Source organism: Tetranychus urticae, chromosome 1, assembly GCF_039701765.1.
Source record: "Tetranychus urticae isolate SD_2017Ah chromosome 1, NJAU_TeUrti_SD_1.0, whole genome shotgun sequence".
NCBI classification, from domain to species: Eukaryota; Metazoa; Arthropoda; class Arachnida; order Trombidiformes; family Tetranychidae; genus Tetranychus; species Tetranychus urticae.
In genome coordinates this window covers 10,101,495-10,119,922 of record NC_142958.1, presented here as the reverse complement: position 1 = coordinate 10,119,922, position 18,428 = coordinate 10,101,495, and the positions used below count along the sequence as shown (strand labels likewise).

Genomic DNA, 18,428 nt, shown 5'->3' with positions numbered 1-18,428 from the left:
CTAGATGGCAAAGCATAATATTTTTTTTACAAAATTTCAGTCAACAAATCAGCAATTTAATAAGAATAAATTTGAATTTTGATTAAACAGCGATTTACATGTTGAATAGGACCAACCAAAATAGTTTAAGTCAGAACCATCCTTGCATTAGTCGATGACAAGAAATCTGGTTAATTTTTGATGACTTCCAATATTTTTCATAAAAAAATTCTACAAATTATTATGAAAACTAACAAGGGAAGGTTCTATTGAGTTGCGAATCGTATGCTCGGGTATGCTTATTATTTCAGTAATAAGCTATGAATTTACCAAGTTTGAAAAAATCTGACTCTGCGATCTGAGAACCTTCCCTTGTAAGATTTAATTGCAAATGCGGTAACAGTCTAGTTACACGGACACAAGGCGTAACTAGCAAGACTTTTAAATCAGTAACCAATCAAGACAATCTGTTTGAATTTAATATCAATCAATTAAATGTAAAAATTGAGAATAATTCAATAGAGATAGATATTAAAGCTAATTCTGAAGCGGCTTGCTGGTCAATTTGTTTGTCCACTAATTCAACAATTGAATATTAGCCAAAACATCATTGTTATGTAAAAATTATTAAAACACATGAGTGCCTTTACTGCGATTGGTTTAAATCCTGTGTTAAATTAACGCTCCTCCTTGTGTCCGTGTAACTAGACTGTTACCGAAAAATTAAATAATTTGAAAAAAGCAAGGAGATCAATTTGAAAATCAGACAATTTTTATTGATCTGATAATTTTTCTTTAAATTAATACAAACAGTCCATTACTATGGTACTGATAATAGAAGGCGACATCATTATGATCTAATGACGACTTTAACATATGATGGTCAAGAACAAAAATACGTCGATTAAACTGTTTTAGCGATTATACCATCCTTTTTAGCTAACCTTAAAATACAATCATCTGATTCACCCATTCGTCTAAGATCACCGCAAATGGCATAAGAAGTGGTTGAATTGGGGATCATCATACCATCTTCATCGACATCAGCAATGTTGATTTGGATTGAAGCATGATCCTTAGCATGAATAATCCGGTTTGACGATGAGCTGGATAAAACAAATCAGAAAATCATTAGCACACAATACTTTAACTTCACGAGATGAAGGAAAGAACAAAAAGGTATAGAAAATAAAAAGTACGTACCATTTTCTTGGGATGTAAAGATCAACACATTCACCTTGGTCGTTTTGCATCTTGACTAAATTTAGTTTTATTGATTGTTAATCAAAATAATTTACTATAAATAATTAATTTTAACTTACAGTAAACCCGAAATCAACAAAAAAACAGAAATATTGAAAAGTCAAGAACTTCCAGTTCCGGTTAAAATCTGAAAACACAGCACGCCCTCTAATGAGAGTAATTGTTACTGAATCAAACCGGGAGTTTTGATGAGCTCGTGACTAAAAGTTTATCCAATCAATAATAAAACGAAAATAAATTTCTTTGTAATAAGATTGAATTGTATTTGATGTTATTTAAGCAATTTATTAATTTCAAAAAACTTAGTGAAATGTAAGTAAAATGGCGATGAATGCAACATGACAAAGGAACGAAGATTAAATATTAACAGATCGAGTTTTTAAGATTCATTGTTTTTTACATGACACAAATTGATAAGACTTTGATGACAAAAATTTATAATGAAATTTTCAATGACTCGTTGCGGGATCATTGAACTATTCAATGAAATCGTCGATAAAAGAGCCAGATTTTTTAAAAAAAAACTTTATTATGAGCATATCAACAACTAACATGAATATATGTGAATATATCAGTTTTATACTTTAACTTGACGATTTAATCCGTAAAGCATATTTTTGGCTACACCTAAACTTTCCGAGCAAAATCGGGACTTGAGATGGTGGAAATTTGTTCATCGATGTACTTAAGAAGGGTCATGTGAAGGTTCAAAATTTTACCAATTGAAGCTAAAGGATCATTAACATCTTTTATCGTGTTGATGGAATTAAATTGTTCAATGATTACTTGAATATCCAGTGCAATCCCTTGTAAATCATTATTTACAGACTCTATAGAGTTGTAAAATTTATCTTTCTCAGAGATAGCTTCACCTTCCATCAATTTTAATTTTTCGGCTTCTAAAGGCTTGATTAGTTCTTCCAGTTCAGCTTGTTGTGATTGAATGAAATCGATCTGATTGTTTATTTTAGCAGTTTCTGACTTGAGTTGATCCAATTTTTCATTAGTTTGAGATAATTTGTGAGCATTATTAATCAAGATTGAGTCCCACACATTAATATTCTCAGCTTGCTCATGGAAATCGTTTTCTAAGCTAGTAAATTCATCCAACCATCTGTTGATGGTATCTTCCAATTTTGCAAAGGTCATTTTTTCAGGTCCAGCTTTCATCTGAGGCATAAGTGAAGATGTGTTAGCAGCAGTTGTTGCAGGTTTAGCGGCGAGCGGAAATGTGAAGGTATTTGTTGCCGGAGTTGTTGATGAAGACAGAGGTAATACATTTGTTGAAGTGCTGAAAAAAACAACATAACTTCATTAGCACAAAGACCAGAACAAAGAAATTTAATGGATGATTAAGTACAAACCTTTTCCCGGCAAGGTCAACAGCTTCTCCTTGATTAGTTTGCATATTTGACGAATTTGACACTAATTGTCCGACAATGAAAACAATTTAACAAATTGGCTATAAAATAATACCAAAAGCACAGTTGTTTCAGATCACAAACATGAGCTTTCAATTTCAATTTTTCAAAAATATTGAGTAACGAGCCTACTGCCCTCTGACGGTATTGATTGATACTCGATCCAACCGGGGCCTTTGATTAAGAATACTTTCTCTGAGCTTTGATTGTTGAATTGATATAGAAAGTTCATATTTGCAGTATTTTTATATTATAATATTTGATCTTAATTATTGAACGTAAAGTTAATTGTACAATTAAATAATGTTTTTCAGCTTTCATCAGTTTTTCACATAAATATATTGTTTATAATAGTGTTAAGCAAAATGTTTATGTTCGTAAATAATCATTTTTAGAACCGTTGAAGTACAGTTAGAGATTAAATAATAATTATTCACAGATTCTTGAGCTTGAGAACAAAATATGATGAAAAATGAAATATGCGATAAAGTAAGACTATAATTGTATTCAAAGAAGAAAATCCCTGCAACGAATGAATTATTGAGATTTATATAAAAGCTGTTTATTTTGAGAAGATACATTTTTGACTTTAACGTCATATTTAATCAATTGTACATGTTTGAATAGACGCATATATGTATATCCTTTGAAATTTGATTGAACATTTGTTACCAATCGACTGTTTTTACTCTTAAAATCTGTTGTTATTAGCAGATTACTTTATACTTTATGAGATTATTTCTTGTTCAATTATAGACTTTTCAGATAATTCTGCAATCCATAATCTATGGAGTCGTGTATTGAAGCATTGATGGTCCTGATGTCAGATTATTTGTTAAATTTGAGTGAGGAGTTGAATTGATTCTAGTTAATGCAGAAAAATTTTTATTATACCAATCATCTGAATTTGAATTTGAGCCCATCGAGGTAACTGTTCCTGTACCTGTACCCATTGTAAAATGTTGACTTGGACTCATATGGTAATTTGTTGTTGTTCCTGTCAGGGAAACTGAAGATGGTGATGATGTGTCTTTAAATCCATTACCATTATATTGATGATGACCATGATGATGAGTTAAATAATTACGAGACAATGGATGTTGATGATGGTGATGATGATTCAATACAGGATGATGAGTTGCTCCTGTTGCTTGATAAATGTTTCTCATTAAAGTGCCATTACATGAAGGTAAAACACTTGCACTTGGTCCTGATAATGCTTTTTGTAATTGTTTCTCTTGTTTACGAAATTTAGCTCGACGATTTTGAAACCAAACCTGTATTCGAGCCTCATTTAATTTAGTTATTCTTGCCAATTCTTCACGACAATAAATATCAGGATAATGACTTTTATTAAAAGCAGATTCTAATTCAGTTAATTGTTCCTGTGTAAATGTTGTTCGATGTCTTCTACGAGCTGGTGTTGGTGGACAATTTGGTGTTGGAGTTGAATTATTTGTTCCTGTTCCTGTTCCACTTGTACCAGTAGTTCCTGTACCAGTTGTAGTTGGAGTTATTGTAGATAAAGCTGAAGACAATGAAGATGCTAGTGAAGATGATGATGATGAGGTTAATCCTGGTTCGACTTTTAACTTTTTAAATGCTCCTTCAACTGAGACACCAACACCTAAACATATTAATAATAACAATAATAAATAGGAAGAAAAAAGATAATGAAAATGATGAAAAATAATGAAATGAAATAAAAATTCAAGGTTAATTCAATAATATTGTTTGCTATACAGATATATAATCAATTAGTTCCAGTCAATTAACTATTGTAACTATCAATTACTCTATTACCTTTACACAGATTAATCAATGAATTTGATTCACCTTTTAAATGTTAATAATAATAAACAAAATTAATGTACCAATAGTTGAGTAACTCAACAGTAAACTACAGAAGTAAAATATTTGTAAACATATGATAATATCTTTAAGTATCAGATCTTATAACTTGGACTAACAAGTAACTTAAAAGTACCAAACAATGGGCGCATCTAAAATTGGTGATTTCAGTTCAAATATCAATTTCAAAACAACTCTGAATGTCTGGTCTGGCAGCCTGACTTATTAAGTACCAACAAAGTATCAATGATCTTGAAAATGGGTGAATTCAGGTTCAAGCCTGTATTCACATCCATGAAGGTCTTGATTCATAAAGTATAAAAATGAAAGTAAATGACAAAAGTTTCAAACAGATGACAAAAGAAAGAGCTTTGTATATAAAATAATCTGTTGATTGAAACTGGTGTTGGCTTAGGTTAGGTTACGTTATGTTACTTCACTTTTTTTAGATTCAATTTTTTCACTTTTCTCACAAAAATGCCAATTTTTAAATTAAAGTCAAATAATATTGAAATAAAGGTTCAAGGTAAAGATTGCAATGAGAAAGACATGTTAAGCTAAATTTAGAAACCAGGACTGATGGTAAAAACATGTTAACCAAGTGACAATTGACTAAATATTATCATATCAATAGTTGTGACTAAATTTTTCTCTCAAATTACAATTAAGTCTACATTGGACTAAATAATGAGCAAAAAAGATGAGACAAAATGAATGTAAAATCAGCAAGACTTGATAAAAAATAGGCTTAAGAGTCGGGATCTTTGAATAGCACTTTTCATCCACATTGTGATGAAGAGAGGAAAAGGTTTATCATCATCAATAACAATAATCTGAGTCTAAGCTTAAACATCAATTCAACATTGACTAACATTGTAATGTACATAAAAAAAGCTCACAGATTGAGCCTTTAAGAGGAGTGAAGATGGATTAATTGTTTAGGATTTTGTTTGAATGAACAAGATTTAGTTTAATCTTACTCGACCTCACACTGATCTTAATCAATACATTACAATGATCAACCAACATTGAACAGTTGAGAGTGTAATTCATTCATTTTTTACATTCAGATCAAGTTGTCTGTTGAAGCAACTCAATAAGTCAAGTGTAATAGCAGCTAATCAACAATGTAAGATGTTACTTGTATCAATCAAATTTAATCAGATCAAAGTGAAACCAGACACGTGTTAATCAGTAGGATAATAATTAACAATTTGATGGTTTCATTGGCAAAGGTTGTTATTGATTATTTCAATGTTTAGGTTACCAGATCATTGACATTAAATGTGATAATTGATTCAAACACTTGAAACATTTTAATCCTTTCAGTTGAATAATCATGATTTAATCACTTGAGTTTATATGTGTTCATTGAAACAATTCAAAATCACTTTGAACAACTGATTATCATTGAAATGATTTTCAACTAACAGTTGATATTTAAATAATCAATATTGGTTGAAGGATGAAATGATAATTTACTCGTTTTAAAAGCAATTTAACTATTCAACCATTTTCATCGCCAATTTACATATTTATTAGTGTGAAAATGGAATATAACAATTTGAAGAATTAAATGAAATTGTTCAAATTATGATGATTTGAATGATAAAATGTTGAGATTAGTTGTTCACAGTTTGATTAATGTTAAGGTTAATTTGATGGGAACTTGATTGGTTATATTAAAGATGAAATTTAATGTCGTTGATTGATTCATTGAATCAATCACAATATTGAATATGTAAATAACAAAGGGATTTGTTTACATTTCAATTGACATTTTGTATTCAATGTAAAGAAACATTCAATTATTGAAACAATTTGTTTCTTCATTTGTAAATTTGAATCATTAATTTACTTACCAAATGAGTGATTAAGATGATGATTTAGATGATGATGATTATGATGATTAAGTTCAATAGCAGTTACTGTAGAGTCCATTTGTATTGTCTTGTTAACCTTTGATGTTGACCTTTTCTTGTTATTCTTGTTATTCTTGGCTTATATTGAAGTTAGACATTCAATGGTTAATAGATGATGATGTTGATGAAGTTGATTGAAATTTGATAATTGTTTAATTTGATTAGATTTAACTGTGAAACTTGAAATTAAATTGTGTTATTAATTGATTGAAAATAAAGTTAAAATGTCCGATTGATCAGGTTGATTGGTTTGATCATGACAACAAACACCAGTTTTATCACAGTAAATAGCTTCACAACAACAAGCATAATAATCATAATAATAATGGATTGTGATGAAGAAGAAGACCATCAGAAGAAGATGATGATGAAGAAAGAAGGATGATAATGATGATGGAGATGAAGATAGGGTTTGTATTGAGTTATAGGTTGATGATGAAGATGATGATGAAGATAGATGTTAAAGAAAGAAGGAAAGAAAGAATGAAAGAAAGAGATTCTTAAAGAGAGTTACAAGACTTACTTTGAGTCTAACCAAGTCTTGTTGACTCGTGCTAAGCCTTGCACTAGTTAAGTCAAGACTCAGCCTACTTTGGCTTCCATTGGTTACAGTGATGATCATCTTGATCAGTGAGTCTGAAGGAAGATAAAGAGAGTTGAAGAGAGACTGTAGATTGAGGATCAAGTGATGATAAAATGATGATCAATTCACTCCCACTGAAGTTGTGATTGGATAAACTGACTCGTTATACAAAGTATCGTTAAACAGATGAACATGAAAATCAATAAAAAGGTTTTCACAAGAAGCATCCGTAATGATGAAGATGAAGAGCAAGAAAAAAAAAGGTGAAAGAGGAAGATGATGAACATCCAAAAAAAAGGTTGAATCCATTGAATATATTTGATCAACTTTTCTTGTTCCTTCAACTTTCAATGTCTAACCTAGTTTTATCATCTTCATCATCTTCATCCCCATGAATTATAGGCTGCGAATGAACCAGAATAATCATTTTGTCTCTCTATATACTTTGATATTATATAAATTACAGTTTATTTTATATCATTTTGCCTTGATCTGATTTTATCAATGTTTTTTAATCGTAATCACAAAAATGATACATTTTTTTACATTTTTTGACGTTTCTGTTTACCAACATTTTGTTTACCTTTTTTCCTGGTTCTTGTTGTTTTTAAAATCATATCTTGTCTTCATTCACTTTTCATTTACATTTACATTTGTTTTCAATTGAATGTCATTTTAACCCATTTTCCAGTTCGCCATACAAACCATATTATATTCAAGATCAACTTAATTAACTTGATTAATAACATTTAATAGCTATTGAGTGAAACCCAATTTTACCCATTAAATAAATTTATATTATTTATCTTCAAGTCTAGACTTTTTTGTCTCTCACCTTTTTTTGCCAGGTTTACAGATATATATATAAATATATTTGGGTTAACTGTAACTGTAAATTAAGTTAACCTCAAAGTAAATTAAAAAAAGACAACAAATTATCAAGTTGATCAGTTTAACTTTACTTTTATCTTGCAAGACAAATCAAATTAATCCAATTGATAGGAATCAAGTTATGTTTCAAATGTGTTACAATTAATATAATATCAAAGGTACTGGGAGTAATTTAATTGATAGTACATTGAAAAGCTAAAAAAAGGCGATTCATTTAAAACTAGAAACATTGTATTTCAATATCAACACTTAACCATTTGATTCAATTGATTAACAAAATCAAGTTATTAATAATAAAATTGTCACTTTACAATCAAATCAATTTGTCAACGCTCACTTAACATACAATTCATTTAACATTTTAATTGCCATAACGTTTCAATCTGCTTAATCAAAAACATTTTCACAATAAATTTCATCTTTTATCGCATTCACTTCGAATTTAAAATGCAATTTTCTGGTCAATTTTTGGTATTTCATCAAAATTGGGTTCAAATTTTGGTTTCTTTGAATTGATTTAGTTCCAACCTTAAACACCTTTGATTGTCAATGGATTAGCCATTGGATTAGAGTTAAATATGAACAGAAAAATGGATGAATAAAGAGAAAAAAACTCTCTGGAAATAGTTTTGATCAATGATTCTGTTGTATTCATGATGTTACTGATGATGATGAGTTTTTTGTTCAACTCTTCTCTATTCATTCCTTGTTACATGCATGATAATCATGATAATGTTAAACTGAATGAGCTTACCAAAGCAGATGAAAAGGCTTGAGTAAAATGATGTTCATCAGATGAAGACAAGAAGAATGGTAAAAGATGAAAAAAGACTAAAGTCAACCTGTATCTATAGGGAATGATAAGATGAGGAAAATGATGAAGATGATGATAATGTATTATCATCTCGTTTAGCTTTCAACTTTCAATAAGAACGACCTTTGAATATTATAGAGAGTTTCTTATAATTGACTTACCTTCACTAATGTTAATGGACTTTGGCCAGCATCAGAGAGCATCTTCCTCATCTTTTATCATCTTTTTCCACTTTCACCGTCTTTACCTTCTTACCCTCACTTTATCATCTCTTTTTATCCTCCTCTTATCATCGTTAACTTTTATCATTCAAATGCATTTCTGTTTCCCTTCCCTGTTTCACTTGATTCTGGTTGAATCATGAACTCAATCAGAATGACAATGATTCATTTTCAACCTTTTTTCCTCTTCTTCTTCTTCTTCTTCTTCTTCTTCTTCTTCTTCTTCTGGTTTTTGTTATTCCTTGTCACTATTTTACCTTATTAATAGGTAAACTTTCACTTGACTGACAATTGAAATGATTTACATTTATTATGTTGAAACAATTAAAAAGTGTTTCATTTTTCTTCTTCTTTGCTTTTCACCTTTTTCATCGTTTTTTCAATGTAAGAATCAAAATGACAAACTTTATTTTAATTGTAGCGTTGAGTTGTTGAAGTTTGGTTAAGTGTTAACATCAAATCTCATCTCTTAATCAACTTAGCCAGCTTTCAACATCAAACCTCTTTTGCAGTTCAACTTGTCCTCATCATAATCAAGGGACTAAAGTAATCTTTTTGTTCAATACAAAAGGCTCTTGAGATGATGAGGAGGAGGAGATGAGGAATGGTAAAAAGATGATGACATTTGATCACACTAGAGAGTAAGAAAGAAGATTAATGAACAATTGAATAGATGAGGATGATCAGGTTAGACAGAGGAAAGACAGTTAAGGAGTGAGTTAACTTAATATACAATTTGTATTCATTTTTATCATTTAAAACCAACAAAATTGCAAGTGAAAACAAAGAACCAATTGATGAAACAATTAAACATGATAATCATTTAACCAACAAACAAATTGACCTTCAGACCAAAACAAATTTTTAATCAAAACAATGTATCGACAATATTTAACGATACTATCGATAAAATGAAAAACCTTTACAAAAATTACAAAAACCTAAAATCATTTTAACCTTTCATCTTCAATTGTATTCAAAGATTATCTCAAAGCTTCCAGAATAGATTAAGTTTATTAATTATTAATATGAATTAATAAAATAAAATTAATTTCCAACCAAATTGAGCAAAAATTGTCATTCAAGGTTTGAAGAAGCTTTTGACCAGAATAGTTACATTAGAGGAAATTTTTCGACTCTTTGCCTTCACCATTTACCATTGAAAGGGTAAGTTAATTTTAGATTGAATTTTACTCTGAATTTGCTGTTTACTCAGAGATTCCGATTTTCAAGTCAAGAAATGAACAGACTTTTCATCTTTTCATGCCTTTATGAATTTCAACATTAAAGTGGAAAAAGCTTTTTGACCAAAAAACATTTCAAGTTACTAATAATGAATTGTTTGATGCGTTTCATTGAAATACAAGATGAGGAGTTGAAAAACAGGGAACAGTAAATTTGATTGAAATGTAGATTGAAGACTCACTTTTCATCAATTTGTATCTTCATCTCTTCATTATCATCATCTAGTGGTTATGGAAGTAGGAAAAGATGATAATGAACAGAAGAAACCAGGAAAAGGATGAAAAACCTTAGGAGGTCGCATTGAAAGTAAAATTTACTTTCTCCTGTTTCCATCAATATTCATATTAATAAAGATAGACCCAGTTTTATCCTCACCATTGTCATCATTTTGCTTCATCTTCCTCATCATCTCTTCAACTTGCTGAATTGGCTTACAATTGACTATTAAATCTCTCTGTTGATACATTTTCACTCTCAACTCTCAACCTTTCATAAGATCAACAGAAGTAATACAAAATGTTGAGTTTTGTATTACTTCAACTTATCATTGGCGTCTCTTTTAAATAACAAGTTACAATGATTACAATAAATGGTCACAATAAACAAGTGATATCATTGATAATCAACTTGATAACATCTTAAAAATTGTTACAATTCTTGACTTTTATTTACCTTCCATTCATCTAACTTGATACACTTTGATTGTCAAGAGTCTGTACAAATCCATTTGTATTGCTGTTATTATTATCATTTATTAAACAATATTGAATTTGGTAATTTTATTTCCTTTTTTTATTATCATCGTTATTATTGAATAATAATAAAAATAATATAATGGGAATGAAAGGTGAAAAAACAATAACATTAATAGCTTTTTTATCCTGTTTTTTAGGTTCAATTTTGTGTTGACTTTAATTAATGAAAGTTAATTGATTTCTGGTTTTGTCATGATTATTACAATAGTAACACAGTTTCATTAACCAATTAGTATTTATTTCAATTACCATTTTATATCTAATTCAATTGGATCCATTTAAATTGAATAACTATCAAAGGAACGAAAAAATTTCATTCAAACATTTCAATTCTTGATCATTTTAAGACTAAATTTCACCCTTTTATGATTTTTCAGTCGATAAATTGTTCTGGTTTATTCATTTTTTGATCAATTTAATGCAAATTGGTTATGATTTGAACTTGAAAGGGAAAAATTTCATCCAAAGATGTTGATATGATCAAAGAAGGAAGAAGGGAAAATTTTAGCTCAGAATTGTTTCAATCTTCAGCATTTTCCTTTCAGATTTGATATTGAATAGAGTTCCAAGAGTTTTCAGTATCTTATTAATCTATCTTGAACCATTTTCATGGTAAACTTGAATTGAAAATAAGTCAAAGAAACTGGTTTGGCTTTACCAACCAATGGAAGCCAAAGTAGGCTGAGTCTTGACTTAACTAGTGCAAGGCTTAGCACGAGTCAACAAGACTTGGTTAGACTCAAAGTAAGTCTTGTAACTCTCTTTAAGAATCTCTTTCTTTTCTTCTTTCTTTCCTTCTTTCTTTAACATCTATCTTCATCATCATCTTCATCATCAACCTATAACTCAATACAAACCCTATCTTCATCTCCATCATCATTATCATCCTTCTTTCTTCATCATCATCTTCTTCTGATGGTCTTCTTCTTCATCACAATCCATTATTATTATGATTATTATGCTTGTTGTTGTGAAGCTATTTACTGTGATAAAACTGGTGTTTGTTGTCATGATCAAACCAATCAACCTGATCAATCGGACATTTTAACTTTATTTTCAATCAATTAATAACACAATTTAATTTCAAGTTTCACAGTTAAATCTAATCAAATTAAACAATTATCAAATTTCAATCAACTTCATCAACATCATCATCTATTAACCATTGAATGTCTAACTTCAATATAAGCCAAGAATAACAAGAATAACAAGAAAAGGTCAACATCAAAGGTTAACAAGACAATACAAATGGACTCTACAGTAACTGCTATTGAACTTAATCATCATAATCATCATCATCTAAATCATCATCTTAATCACTCATTTGGTAAGTAAATTAATGATTCAAATTTACAAATGAAGAAACAAATTGTTTCAATAATTGAATGTTTCTTTACATTGAATACAAAATGTCAATTGAAATGTAAACAAATCCCTTTGTTATTTACATATTCAATATTGTGATTGATTCAATGAATCAATCAACGACATTATCTCTGATCATTAAATAATAATAATATTAATCTCCAGGGAAGGCCTTGTTATCCGTCCATTTAAAAATACAGATTTAATGATTATCATGTGTTATAATCAATGATAGATTAACCAAATCCTCAAGAGAGATTTATATCAACCTTTCAAGATTTATCAATGATAATAATCCTTCAATATACACAGGTTGTTACAATTGTAACAATTAGATGATAACGATAAGCAAATATCAATTGTTTACATTGATAATCAAGTAGATAAGCTGTTATGTTTGGAACAATTTTTGGTGTAAAATAAAAATTGTAAACACAAGTTTGATTTACATGAGTTGATATAAAAAGCTCATCTTGATTAATATTATTTTATCTTTAGGGTATTAAATGACTTGTAAAGCATTTCATTTACAATTGAAAGATATTGTTAAGACATTACATTTACCTTCAGGCAAATCACTATGTAAAATTCAACAAATTTTATCATGAAAAATATCAATGAAAATAATGAAAGATAATCATAAATGGAATCAAGAAAAATGATTTATTTTACAATCAAATCGGTTTTATTGAGTGCTTTACACAAAATCTTGTGTAAATCGTTTATCAATTAAAACTGGTAAATCAATTTATTTTTGACGATATTTCAATCAAGTTTAGATTCTCTAAATAAATTAAAAATCATTAAAAATCATAAAATTGTTATGAATTCATAAAAGGCGCCAGCGCCAATCTTAAGAAGCAATGGATACCAAAATGATTGAATAAGAGGTTAACATATGTGCAAAGTCATTGTCAATTTTTCTCGTTCTTTATCAATAGTTGTTAACATAATTTAATTTTTTATGTAAAGGGTGTTGCTCTAAAACCCGTCAACAGCTAAAAGGTAAATGAGAAGATCCAAGACGAAACTGGTTTCGATGGTTCGATAAGAAAAATTTGATCAACCACTAATTAACCTTTGTGACTAAAGTGATAACTCCCCTTAATCCATGGATGGACAATACCAGCGAAAAGCTAATCACAAAGGTTGATAAGTGCTTTATCACATTTTCTTATCGAACCACCGAAACCAGTTTCATCTTAGATCTTCTCATTTACCTTTTAGCTGTTGACGGGTTTTAGAGCAACACCCTTTAAATTGTTTTCTCTGTATTTAACCTTGTACTTGTTAATTGTATCTACCTGTCTCAATGAAAACTAATACAAAAATGTCATCTTCAACTTGGACTTTTGTGGTGACAGCAACACAGTGAATTGACTCTTTTTTTGTCAAACTTTGAATCTATTCAAAGTGATAACCTTTGTGATGAATAATTTAGGATTTAACCGTTTATTTTTTAAGATGATGGTGATGATTGAAGAAGAAGATTCATTTTGGAAGATAATTTTTTAACAATTATATCAACATCTTTGTGTACCAATCTCTGTTGGATGTCCAATCATTTCCTCTTCGTTTTTTCCAGTTCCTTTTATTTTTCCTATTTCCTTGTGAACCTTTTTTTCCTCGAAATTCTTCATTATTTCACCTTCCTGTGACCAGAATCATAATGAAAATATTAACAATACTTTTAAGAATAGTGTTCGAAACATAATCATCATAATAATTCCTTTTAATGTTGTAGTTACTTGATAATCAGCCTCTACCTTTTCTCGGTAAAAAAAGAGTCAGAAGGGATTGTGAATTGGATTGTTTTGTGATTTATCATTTTGTTTTAATGTTGCAGCTGTTTGATTTTGATCTACAAAATTTTTGGTGAGTTTCAATCAATGACCAATGTTTAATAATTTATTTATCAATCGGTTGATCCTTTTGCTTTCACTTTTTGCTTGAGTTCACAGTTAAAGTTTTATAGTGATATCCATAGGTAAAATAAAATTCAAGTAGATACTTATGACCCACTTGGATCTATTCAATATATATATCCAATTGAACTTTCAACAACATTTCAACAATTGGCATTCAACAATCATTGAAGATGATAATGACGAAGAGGACAATGATGATGACATATAATCTGTTTGACAAGTATAAAGAAGAGTAGCGAAGAGGCAAAAAGGAACAGAACGATAAGGAAAAGGAGAAAGAAAGGATTGTAATCTTTTGGCCATTTTATTGCGAATCTAAAGACGGATTGAAGGCAGAAGAAATGATCTGCATTTCTTAAAAGTACACAGAAGAGGTAAGAAAACTGGATTAATCAAGGTTAAGCTGAGGAGTGAGCATTTAATGACACACAACACTGTTGTTTTGCATTGATTGTTCATTTTCAATCGACTCATTCAATTGTCATCAGTTTACCTTTGACAAATTTGTGTTACAAATTATTATTAGCTTGACTAAGCCCGTCAGGCCCAATACATAATATACTAATCTTTGCTTTCAAACCTTTTCTGCATCTGTTTACCTTTCCAGTTAACCACATTTTGGTCATTGGCACACATCCACAATCAAAGCCAAAGCCACAGCCAAAGCCTAAACCACTGACACACCACATATTATTGATACCACCACGTGCTCTTGTCATACCTTTGGAAGCGTGTGTCTTGCACGTGTAAACAGTTAATCTAATACAGATTAGTTAGCTATTTAAATTTCATGATAGTTACTTTGTTAAATTTGTAAACAAAATTTTGAAAGGTTACATTAGGTTAATCTTAGGTTCAACTCGTTTACCTGTTAATCCTATTCAATATTTAGGTTTAACTTGATTCCCTTTTGTTAGTCTATTTTCACTTAATCATCATCATCGCCATCTTCTTCTTCTTCTTCTTCTTCTTCTTCATAGCCATTATGACTATCATCTTCAATGCATCTTTTCTCTGCCTTTTATACATTTCTTTATCTTGTTCATCTCAGATTACTCTACTTTATGCGCTACTTTTGCTTTCTTTACTCATTCATCTTTCAATCTTTCGCTTCAGGTTGTCCTTTTCATCTTCATCATCTTGTTCATGCATAATTTTCCCTCTTTTAAAATGAATGGAGATATAAATGAATGATAATCCAAAGTAACTTTGAACATTTTTGCTTGATTGAATATTGAAGAGCCATGTAACAAGTCATTTGAAAAAGACTAAACCATACCGATCATCATTACTCTTCACCTTTCTCCTCCACCATTTCTATCCTCTTTATTTTTCCTTCACTTTCCTCTTCCCCATCACTTTCTCCTGCTTTCTCCATCATCTTGTTCATCACCAGTAACATCTCTTTCTCCATCTTCTTACTCTCTTCTCCACCTCATTCTCCTCATCCTCCTACAATTACCTACTTCTTTATAATTCTTGTCATCATCTGTTCCTTTACTGTTTTCACTATTCTCCTCTTTTTTTGCATCATTTTTCCTTTTCCATTTGAATTTAGACTCTTTTTTGTATTATTATTGAATACAAAATTGATTGTAGACCCTAAACATAGTGTTATTAGGTTTTGTTGGTGATAAAAAGAAAGCTTTTCATCATCTTCTTTCATTGTTAGCTCAAACCTTTTCCCTCTCTATTCATCCTCATCATAATGATGATAATAAAAAGTCCTGTTGAAAGATCAGACATTTTTAAATAGACTCAAAGGAACCACATTTTATCAAGTCCCGTTAGTCGCTTTAGCTTATACCAGCCTTTTTCATCTACTTTGTACACTAATGTAGACTTAATTGTAATTTGAGAGTAAATTTTACGCCAAGCTAACAATTGATATGATAATATTTATTCAATGTACAATTGTTGTTGCCACTTGTTAACAATAACATTGATGAATATAAAAAGAGTACAGGTTACATTATAAAATATAAATGCTTATCGACAAATCTGTGTGTTATTGAATGATTTTTTGCATCACAAGTAAGACTAATGTCAAGTTGAATCACTGTCAATTGTTTTACTAATATAGATGAAGAATATCGTTTCATTTGTTAGCCACTTTAGCCTTGGACTAGTACACGTAAATTTTTGATACTGAAAACTGACAAACCTAAGATCAACGGGCAGCTGTAAATCATTACCATTATCTCATTATCACTCTAAATATTTTATTTACCTGAATGTGAATACAGATTGGAATTGAAATCACAAATTCATATTAGCTCATTGGTAGATACTTAATAAATCAAGTTACAAGATCAGATAATCAGAGATATTATCATATGCTTTACATTGTGAAATACACTGTTTCTGTGACTTATTTTAAGGGTTATTCAACTATTGGTACATTAATTTTGTTTATTAATATTAACATTTAAAAGGTGAATCAAATTCATTGATTAATCTGTGTAAAGGTAATAGAGTAATTGATAGTTACAATAGTTAATTGACTGGAACTAATTGATTATATATCTGTATAGCAAACAATATTATTGAATTAACCTTGAATTTTTATTTCATTTCATTCTTTTTCATCATTTTCATTATCTTTTTTCTTCCTATTTATTATTGTTATTATTAATATGTTTAGGTGTTGGTGTCTCAGTTGAAGGAGCATTTAAAAAGTTAAAAGTCGAACCAGGATTAACCTCATCATCATCATCTTCACTAGCATCTTCATTGTCTTCAGCTTTATCTACAATAACTCCAACTACAACTGGTACAGGAACTACTGGTACAAGTGGAACAGGAACAGGAACAAATAATTCAACTCCAACACCAAATTGTCCACCAACACCAGCTCGTAGAAGACATCGAACAACATTTACACAGGAACAATTAACTGAATTAGAATCTGCTTTTAATAAAAGTCATTATCCTGATATTTATTGTCGTGAAGAATTGGCAAGAATAACTAAATTAAATGAGGCTCGAATACAGGTTTGGTTTCAAAATCGTCGAGCTAAATTTCGTAAACAAGAGAAACAATTACAAAAAGCATTATCAGGACCAAGTGCAAGTGTTTTACCTTCATGTAATGGCACTTTAATGAGAAACATTTATCAAGCAACAGGAGCAACTCATCATCCTGTATTGAATCATCATCACCATCATCAACATCCATTGTCTCGTAATTATTTAACTCATCATCATGGTCATCATCAATATAATGGTAATGGATTTAAAGACACATCATCACCATCTTCAGTTTCCCTGACAGGAACAACAACAAATTACCATATGAGTCCAAGTCAACATTTTACAATGGGTACAGGTACAGGAACAGTTACCTCGATGGGCTCAAATTCAAATTCAGATGATTGGTATAATAAAAATTTTTCTGCATTAACTAGAATCAATTCAACTCCTCACTCAAATTTAACAAATAATCTGACATCAGGACCATCAATGCTTCAATACACGACTCCATAGATTATGGATTGCAGAATTATCTGAAAAGTCTATAATTGAACAAGAAATAATCTCATAAAGTATAAAGTAATCTGCTAATAACAACAGATTTTAAGAGTAAAAACAGTCGATTGGTAACAAATGTTCAATCAAATTTCAAAGGATATTCATATAAATCTATTCAAAAGATGCAAGCGTTGGTGGCTACATTATCATCTATTTATGTGATCAAAATACGATGATTAATTCCTATCTTATTTTAGCAGAAACTTGAAACTAACCTATACATTGATGGTTCAATGTAATAGTGTATATACCACATGCTCTCAATTTGATGCTGGAGAAGCCTCAAATAGTAAACCATTAAGTTTCCAAATAGATGATGATCCACATCTTTAATTCATCAATTCAATCTTGCTACCAATTACCAATCATCTTCTTTCTTCCAGTTAATATTTCAGAGTCTCATCCCTATCAACATCATTGAAAAAAATCATTCATCAACATCAACTTTCAAGGATAAGTTTTTATCCTTCATCTTCTTTCTAGCTTTTCTTTGTCAGATCAATCAAAGAGTTAAAAAGGTACAGTTTCATTTTTCTTATTTTACCTAAATTTCTATCACAATATGTGTGTATTAATCTCAATCTTATCCCTTGACTTAACTATGCCAATAAAGTCAAGATGTATACTGTTAGAATAAATAGATTTCATAATACAAATGA

At 29.8% G+C, this 18,428-nt stretch overlaps 4 protein-coding genes across 9 annotated transcripts; 1 reads left to right on the top strand and 3 right to left on the bottom strand.

Moving 5' to 3' along the window:
• Positions 1–729: 729 nt before the first annotated feature.
• On the bottom strand, positions 730–1,317 carry RpS21 (ribosomal protein S21). The gene is made up of 2 exons (XM_015938120.3): positions 1,183–1,317; positions 730–1,085 (listed from the first exon to the last, which is right to left on the bottom strand). The coding sequence occupies exons 1-2, from the start codon at positions 1,230–1,232 to the stop codon at positions 884–886; spliced, it is 252 nt and encodes an 83-aa protein (XP_015793606.1). The 5' UTR covers positions 1,233–1,317; the 3' UTR covers positions 730–883.
• Positions 1,318–1,506: 189 nt separating this feature from the next.
• Nup62 (nucleoporin 62) lies at positions 1,507–2,739 on the bottom strand. Its single transcript, XM_015938119.3, has 2 exons — positions 2,607–2,739; positions 1,507–2,533 (listed from the first exon to the last, which is right to left on the bottom strand). The coding sequence occupies exons 1-2, from the start codon at positions 2,648–2,650 to the stop codon at positions 1,870–1,872; spliced, it is 708 nt and encodes a 235-aa protein (XP_015793605.1). The 5' UTR covers positions 2,651–2,739; the 3' UTR covers positions 1,507–1,869.
• Positions 2,740–3,200: 461 nt separating this feature from the next.
• On the bottom strand, positions 3,201–6,761 carry LOC107370153 (uncharacterized). Of its 2 annotated transcripts, none has more exons than XM_015938137.2 (2): positions 6,377–6,761; positions 3,201–4,290 (listed from the first exon to the last, which is right to left on the bottom strand). In XM_015938137.2, exons 1-2 carry the CDS (start codon positions 6,453–6,455, stop codon positions 3,449–3,451), a joined length of 921 nt encoding a protein of 306 aa, XP_015793623.1. In that variant the 5' UTR covers positions 6,456–6,761; the 3' UTR covers positions 3,201–3,448. The 2 variants fall into 2 exon arrangements, 1 of the variants encoding a protein (XP_015793623.1); XR_001570542.3 differs by lacking the exon at positions 6,377–6,761 and adding an exon at positions 4,467–4,607 and having other exon boundaries at positions 4,151–4,290.
• A 5,145-nt stretch (positions 6,762–11,906) lies between these two features.
• Positions 11,907–18,428, top strand: LOC107370111 (uncharacterized). Of its 5 annotated transcripts, none has more exons than XR_016198201.1 (4): positions 13,546–14,185; positions 14,298–14,612; positions 14,846–16,706; positions 16,883–17,022. XR_016198201.1 is itself a non-coding variant. In XM_015938095.3 (2 exons), exons 1-2 carry the CDS (start codon positions 12,194–12,196, stop codon positions 17,722–17,724), a joined length of 921 nt encoding a protein of 306 aa, XP_015793581.1. In that variant the 5' UTR covers positions 11,907–12,193; the 3' UTR covers positions 17,725–18,428. The 5 variants fall into 5 exon arrangements, 1 of the variants encoding a protein (XP_015793581.1); XR_016198200.1 differs by having other exon boundaries at positions 14,272–14,612; positions 14,846–16,673; positions 16,883–17,021; XR_016198199.1 differs by having other exon boundaries at positions 13,547–14,185; positions 14,272–14,612.

Coding starts and splice junctions, on each gene's coding strand:
- Nup62 (XM_015938119.3), bottom strand. CDS start 2,650: ATGCAAACTAATCAAGGAGAAGCTGTTGACCTTGCCGGGAAAAG. Junction 2,534..2,606: donor GTTGACCTTGCCGGGAAAAG/GTTTGTACTTAA, acceptor TGTTTTTTTCAG/CACTTCAACAAATGTATTAC.
- LOC107370153 (XM_015938137.2), bottom strand. CDS start 6,455: ATGGACTCTACAGTAACTGCTATTGAACTTAATCATCATAATCATCAT. Junction 4,291..6,376: donor TCATCTTAATCACTCATTTG/GTAAGTAAATTA, acceptor TAATATGTTTAG/GTGTTGGTGTCTCAGTTGAA.
- LOC107370111 (XM_015938095.3), top strand. CDS start 12,194: ATGGACTCTACAGTAACTGCTATTGAACTTAATCATCATAATCATCAT. Junction 12,273..16,882: donor TCATCTTAATCACTCATTTG/GTAAGTAAATTA, acceptor TAATATGTTTAG/GTGTTGGTGTCTCAGTTGAA.
- RpS21 (XM_015938120.3), bottom strand. CDS start 1,232: ATGCAAAACGACCAAGGTGAATGTGTTGATCTTTACATCCCAAGAAAA. Junction 1,086..1,182: donor CTTTACATCCCAAGAAAATG/GTACGTACTTTT, acceptor TGTTTTATCCAG/CTCATCGTCAAACCGGATTA.